General features: G+C 53.5%; 1 protein-coding gene across 1 annotated transcript; it reads left to right on the forward strand.

Annotated features, from left to right (window-relative positions):
* Positions 1-2,961: 2,961 nt before the first annotated feature.
* LOC144123323 (uncharacterized) lies at positions 2,962-6,839 on the forward strand. The gene is made up of 2 exons (XM_077656172.1): positions 2,962-3,501; positions 6,227-6,839. The coding sequence occupies exons 1-2, from the start codon at positions 3,058-3,060 to the stop codon at positions 6,638-6,640; spliced, it is 858 nt and encodes a 285-aa protein (XP_077512298.1). The 5' UTR covers positions 2,962-3,057; the 3' UTR covers positions 6,641-6,839.
* Positions 6,840-7,085: the final 246 nt, after the last annotated feature.

Below are 7,085 nucleotides of genomic sequence, written 5' to 3' on the forward strand. Positions count from 1 at the left end.
TATCTGCGATTTAGAAACTCACCGCGTGCGTTGTCCACAAAGAAAGTATGTGCAAAGGCACAGGGGGAAAAGGAAAACAGGACCTGCTGCCCAATACTTAGCCAATCCCTCGTCTTCCTCCTCCTCCTTCTCTTCCTTCCTTCCTTCTACAGAGTGATATCCACGAAAGTGTACCAAGTCAGTGCACGTCACACCCCGGTGCTCGTTCATCGTGATCAGCTGGAACACAAAAATGTAGTGGGCGTGGCGTCTCTAGAGACAATAAGAGAGCTGGAAAAACGAATTAATGGAATAGAAAGGGAATCGTTACATTAAACCTACTACCTGCAACGCTTCCTTCATATCCCCAACATTTCTTCAAGTGTTCCCCCTTATTCCCTCTCACAGACATGCGGCTCATTTTCGAAAACGCTCGCAAGTGTGTGTGTTTCGTCGGCTATCGCACTTGTTTGACCTCTATGGGAGCATCGGATGCAATGTGGAACGTTCGCTTCTATAGCACTATTTGATTCATTTGGGTGTGATGAAACATGTGAAAGGAAATCTCGACTGATCCTGCATGGGCTGTGTAAAGTGAAAGAGCTAAGGGAGCTGGGTGTATCCATGTTATCGTATAATTATTGAAAGTTTCTTGCGTTATTTTTCTCTCAATACGGACACATTGCTTTGACGCACACATTTCAGCACCCATTCAAGGGCATGCATATTCTTTCGCATCCGAGGATGCACAGAAACCGAATGTTCATGTAAGCAAAGTGTAGTCCCGTAAGAAATGTGCACCACTATCATATTTCAAGCCTTACTATGACAACCATTACACCACGTTATCCATGCGCTGTGTAGAATTTTCATTGCTGCCTTGTTTCTTGCGCATGCCACGCTTCTTCAGCAATCGCGCAAATATGGCCTCACCGTTTATGCGCAGGGCTCGGACGGCATGCAATCCGAGTTTACCCGGCGCAAGTCTTCAGTTCGATGTGAGTAAAGTGTCACGTATACTATTCTTCTCGAGCACACTAACACTGCCTTGTATACGGTGTACTTTGGCGCTGTTCGCAGCAAGCATATTTCGTGTTACGAAGCCCGTCTTTCCATACGTCAGTGAAACTGTGAACTGGTAAGTCTATCTGCTCATGGAACTTGGGCACGTGGCAAGTTTTCGGTCCCGTTGCGCACTCTTTCGACACGTGTGTGAGTCAGTATAGACGGAACAATCGCAGTTTAGCTTGGTTATTTTGCTGTCTTAGATGGCGGTCCTATGTGTTGATGATCATGGGTGCAGCCTAGTAGAAGACTACAAGTAAGTGAACAGCTGTTTGGAGTTGGCGGTAGGGCAGAAGTGAGGGGCTGGTGTGAGTTCCTTTGATATTCTCCTTCTGCCGTTTGCAACAGCGTGGAGGAAAGCTGTCAGTGCATACGTTGCTTCTATAAATGCGGCATCGTTTTGCATGGCAGCACCATGCTCATTGAAGTGACCTGTAGATTCAAACTAAACACGATTGCTGTTTCGCGCTGCCGGTCTGAAAACTGGGCGGCTGCCTTACTAACATTGTACAGAAGACATGTAGATGTGTTAGCAACAAAGCATTAGAACCGAAAAGACAAAGGCAAGCAAGCGAACAAACAAACCAGGAAACAAGTGATAAAACTAAGAAACGAACGTCAAGCGAAGCAAGAAAGCGTAAAGCAACCAGGCATGTTTTTTCACCTTTAGTTCATTGTTATTCACGCGCTTATGATACCGGAGAATGGAAACAGCTTACTACACCATGCTCTGGGCTCCCTTAAACGCTACGAAAAATGCGTCGCTTGCGTGCAGTCGGAGGCACTACCATCCGTGAGATCTCCCATGCGACCGCGTCACTCATCGAGCACCATTGGCATCTCGTGGCGCTGTACGTGCTCGCGTTCCTGTGCGTGGTCATCTCTACTGCAAGCGTGCTGCTCTTCTTACTGTTCCGCACCGAATCGGCGCCTCACCTGGACGCTTGTTCCACGCTGAGCTGCAAGCGCGCCCTGCGGGACCTGGAGCGCCTCATCGACGTGTCCATCGATCCGTGCCACGACTTCTACGGCCACGTCTGCCGCCGCTGGCTGAGACGCTCCGATGGCGGGTTCTTGGAAACAGCGGCGTGGGACCTCTTGCGCGACCTCAACAGCAGCCTGAACGACGTGGACGAGCACCACCGCGTGTCGCCTCGCTTGTTCAACCTGGCGCAGTTCTACCAGATGTGCCACCGGTTTCTCAGCGCGCGTGGGTTGGAGCTCTCCGACATGTTGAGGCCGTTCAACCGATACAACGACCTGCTCGCCCATTCTACCCTTCCCGAAATCATCAAACGCATGATCAACCTGTCGCTGGCGCAAGGCGTTCACTCGCTGCTGAACATACGACTTGTGCGCATCTCCAACGTTACCACCAGGCTTCGGATTGGGCGCGGCCGCTCGCTGGCGAACAAGTGCTGCGAGAACTCGACGGCTGAGCTGCTCGTCTACCTGAAGAGTCTCGTGAGCGGCATCTCCACGACGCTGCTGAAGAAGCAGGGCTACATAGTACTTTCTCTCAGCGCCAACGACATCGCGGAGAAAGACCGCTTCGTACATCCATTGCTAGCGGCGCCGGTGAATCAGCAGAACTACAACGTCTCGATTTTTGGTTCACTGTGCAAGCATGTCAGTAGCCACCAGTGGCTGGAGGCCCTTAATGCTGTTCTTCCGTCCGGCAGCCGTCTGGACAGGCATTCCAGAGTACTCGTAGACAACGCGGACGCCATCGCACAGGCACTGGACTTCTTTGCAAGCAGCAAGGACCACGGCGTGGCCTACATTTACATCCAGGTAATAATGGAGGCGATGCGCTTCGACTACTTGCGCCGTCGCAGATCCCACGGTCCAGATGGCCCCGCCAGGACGTGTCTGCGTGCTACATGGAGTGCACTGAGTGGTGCCAGGGACCTGATGACGTCCACGTTTGTGGGTGCGCACGAGAAAGTGGCGAGAGCAATCTTCGAACGCGTACTCTCTTCCGTGGTGCTGCATGCTGAGGGCTCTGTCTGGATGGGCGACCTCTTCAGGCGGAACGCCAAGGTGATGCTCGGAAGCATATCCATTCAGAGCTTTGCTGCCGCTTCGTTCAACACCACCGCGACTGACGAGAGTGGAGTGCCGAACCTGACTACGTCATCAGCGTTAAGCCTTTTTCCGGGACTCTTCATGGAACTGAGACAGGCGCGCCAGATGGAACTTCTGGAGGAGCCACCACGCCAGCTCGCCGGCACAGAGGGACACGACAGCGACGAATTCTTCGAGAGCCGCGTAGTGTACGACGTTTCCTCTAACTCGCTAAAAGTGCCAAGGGCCGTGCGACGTGAGCCCATCTTGTACGAAGAGGGCGTACCACTTGAGTTCGCCCTGGGAACCTTGGGTATTCTTATGGCACGAGAGCTGCTCCGAGCCGTGGTCCCCAGCAACGTGCCGGGACTGTGGACGAGTCAAGAACAGGTGAGGGTTGTACTTGGGCACTGTATTGTACGCTGTATCCTCGAAGTAGGAGTACAGGGATGTAGGAGCCAGAAACCTTGGATAATCCTAATAAGTGCAGAAAGGTAATATTCTTGGAACCCGTTAAATAACTGCTAAGCAACTAGACTGCACTACGCCTATGGTCGGATAGAGGCCATGAAGGTAGCGGCAAATGTCCCTCAAAGGAGGACCTCTAGCCAATTCCATGGACCGGCTCTTATGAGGTCGCGGTTGCAATGCAGCAAAGGTTAAGCAGGAAAGAAAAGGAGACGGTCCTTTGTCGCTTTGCGTGGTGTGGGTTGTTCGGGCTAGGAGTCGTAAGAATGGTGACGGGGGAGGATTGAGACTGGGTACAGGGTCGTTTTTGGGGAGGAGACCACTTCCCAAGCCAAGGGGACAAAAGATCGCCTCCTTTCCTTTCCTGTTAGCCACTGCTGCATGGCCATAAAAAATCAGCTAATATAGCGTGAAATCGCAGGTGACTGGCAAGTGCCTCCGTGAAATGGCATTACCCGTGACGACATGACAAACGGTCGACGTCATTGGCTGGAAGGCCTTCTTTGAGGGGCATTTGCCCCCGCTTTCTTGACTTGTATCCTACTATATATTATCCTACTTTGGGAATATATGCGCTCTTCAATGTTTTGATGTCTGCCATACGCAAGAGACAGCCCAAGAAGCTGTCACTAAAGAAAAATTTATGCCCTTTTTACGTTTACATCACTTGCAAGCACCCAGCTGTGACGTAGCGGGTATGACATCTCCTTAGAAAGATAGCTTGTTGTCGGTGTCTCTGCGCATGCATTTGTCATTGAACGCGATAGCGTTAAGGCTCCCTTTCTGCAGAAAATCCGCCGCCATCGTCTGCGTTGTGAGCGCCAAACAGGCCGGGGTAGGGTGGGCCACGTTGCCTATCAAAGTAAAGTAGAGAATGGCGAATTCCGCATATATATGGGCATTAACCTATCAATACTGTCCCGTCATACGCTTAAAATCATTTACCCGAAGAGCCAACCAGGTACACCAAACCTGTGCGGACGTGTGTTCGAGCGCAACAAAGAATGCAACACAAAGACAGACACTGCGAGCTCCCGAAGCACAAAAAGCTGCAACGTTTCCAAGATCATGAAGATATTTGGCACTCATAAGCAGATAAAATTTATCACTCGTGGGGTGTCTTTAACATAAATATTTGTTTCCCATCCTCCTCCATGCTTCGCTGCGTACAAACTTAGAGCAGGATTTTAGCTACGCTGATTTTGTTCTCGCGCAAATAGCAAGCTAATTAACAAGAGCTTCTAAAGGCTTGACAGTGGGGGGGGGGGGTGGGTACTGTGGGGGTAACTTGCTGCAGCAATCGCTTGGGCGGACGTGGCGGCAGCCGGAGCGCCCACTCTTTCAATCTTTTCTTTCGCATCTCTTTCTTTCCTGGAGCAATGGTAGTGGTCTAGTTGGATATCGTCATTTCCTCGTTTGTAGTGTGACGTTCCTTGTGTGTGCTACGAGGTTCCGCGTTCGACGGCGCGGCGTAGACGGAGCGACCCAGATGACAGCGGCATCATCAATTACCGAGCCATACTCGTTGAGAGTGACGACCAGAACGAAGGGGTTTAAGCCCAACCGGACCCCCTTTCCATAGTGTCGGCACGAGTCGAACGCCGCCGCCGCCGCCACCGCGGGGAAACGGGCTTTATCCTCCCCAATTACCGTGGCCGTTCCAGGGGGCCTCGTTTCGGCGGGCCTGGCCCCGTGGCAAGACGGCGGGCCTCATCAATCAACCCTCCCGAGCGCATCCCAGTACAAGGGACCACTTTCCGGGCCTTTATGCGACCTCGCGTTCCGGCCTTGAGGCGCGAGTGTCATTTGACGGAGAACGGAGGCCGGTGACCCGCGGGAACTGTCAGCGGGCCAGAGCGCGCCTTATCTTGAGGAGCGAGTGTCATTTGATGGATAACGGAGGCCGGTGACCCGCGGGAACTGTCAGCGGGCCAGAGCGCGCCTTACCACAGCCGACGCTATGCGCTACCTCGAAGACAACCTTCTTTCCCTCGGACTCAACACGTGAGGGGGGCGAGACCATAAGTGCGATGGTGTGTTTGTGCGCCCAAGTGAAAGCCCTAGCCCCCCTCCTTCCCCTCCGGCGTGGGCGTCCTCACCCTAGGGAGTGTGGGGAGAAGAGGATATAAAAATCGACAAGCAGTACGGAAGAAGAAACGCTCAGGACGACATCGTTCGCCAAGAGGGCCTTCAGCGCCGAAGCCCGACGGCGTGCAGCTTCTGCCAGCAACCGCTCGAGCTCAACTCCGGAGCCCCTCCATCGTCCCCATGAAGTCGTCGGCACGTAAGCTCGGACGCCCCAGCCTCTGAATCTTAATCATGTATAATTATTAAATATATCTGTTTGTTTAAACTGAGCCATACGGTGTCTCTTTGCCTCTCCGTCCCGTGTGGACCTGCGCATTATGGGGGTCATCACAATAGCTTTCGTCTACGATAGGTATGTATTTGCTAAACAAGGCCGTTTAGCAGCCCTAGGCTTTGGCATGCGTGGCATACGCGTTGAGCGTATTGTCTGCGAGGAGGACAGATATGCATGCTAGAGACTGCAGGCATAGAACTGAAGTGTCAAAATTTCCGGAAGATAAGCTTGTGTTGGAAGACAACTCGCAAGTATGTAAATCTTCGCGGCCTCTGCACGGCGCAGGTGGCTTTCCTCCGGTACGATCAGTGCGTGGACTCCCTGGCGCGGCGGGCGATGAACGTGAGCCTGGAGCGACCGCCCGACAACCAGGCACCCGAGTACTACTTCTGGCTACAGGGGGCGCGCACCGCGTACGACGTCCTGAGCGCCTCGTACGCGGCCGAAGAGCGGAGGTCGACCAACTGGAATAGCTACTGGCGGGAGGCGCAGCGCACCTTCTTCCGGCGCCTGTGCCTGCTTTCGTGCAGACCGCACCAAAGCGACCTACCCTCGGTGCCGGACGACCAGTCAGACTCGGCTAGCCAGCAGCCGGTCGTGCCTCCGCGGGTCTCCTGCTTGTTGCCCCTCCTAAACATGCCCGAGTTCGCCGCGGCATTCGAGTGCGGCCACTCGCCGCCGACGTGCTCGCTTGCATGACTCATGGCCCGTCTCCGTCTCTGCGAGTGGCAGACGACACCCCGCAGCGAGCGCTTGGAACCGAGCATCTTTGGTTAAGGGCACATAGTTCGCGTGCGAAGACCAGGTCGAGGGCCGACCCGCTTATTCCACTCCACGTCGATCTTCTCCGTTGCGTCCAGCGCGACAGTGACCTGCTGGCGACTGTTCGGGTGCAGTCGGGCGGTACACGTTAACCACTTCGGCGCGACCTGGTCTTCCGCGAAGAGTCCGTAGATTCTTCTTTCGCTCGCGAATTGACCACGCCCGTCCAAAGCGCGCGGCATTTCACTGTTTTAATGGGACTGTCTTGTGTTTCACACTCGCAGAGATAGCGGTCATATAATAGGTCGTACGTTTTTTTCACTGGCAGACCAAATATGTGCCGGTGAACAATTTCAATTTGTTGTCAGGATTTGTGGATAAG

The sequence above is a fragment of the Amblyomma americanum genome, chromosome 3 (genome assembly GCF_052857255.1).
Source record: "Amblyomma americanum isolate KBUSLIRL-KWMA chromosome 3, ASM5285725v1, whole genome shotgun sequence".
Taxonomy (NCBI): domain Eukaryota; kingdom Metazoa; phylum Arthropoda; class Arachnida; order Ixodida; family Ixodidae; genus Amblyomma; species Amblyomma americanum.

Bases quoted from the DNA above. Each gene is read 5' to 3' on its own strand.
- LOC144123323 (XM_077656172.1), top strand. From the start codon at position 3,058: ATGGGCGACCTCTTCAGGCGGAACGCCAAGGTGATGCTCGGAAGCATA. The intron at 3,502-6,226 runs GTGAGGGTTGTA...TGCACGGCGCAG, and splicing joins TGTGGACGAGTCAAGAACAG to GTGGCTTTCCTCCGGTACGA.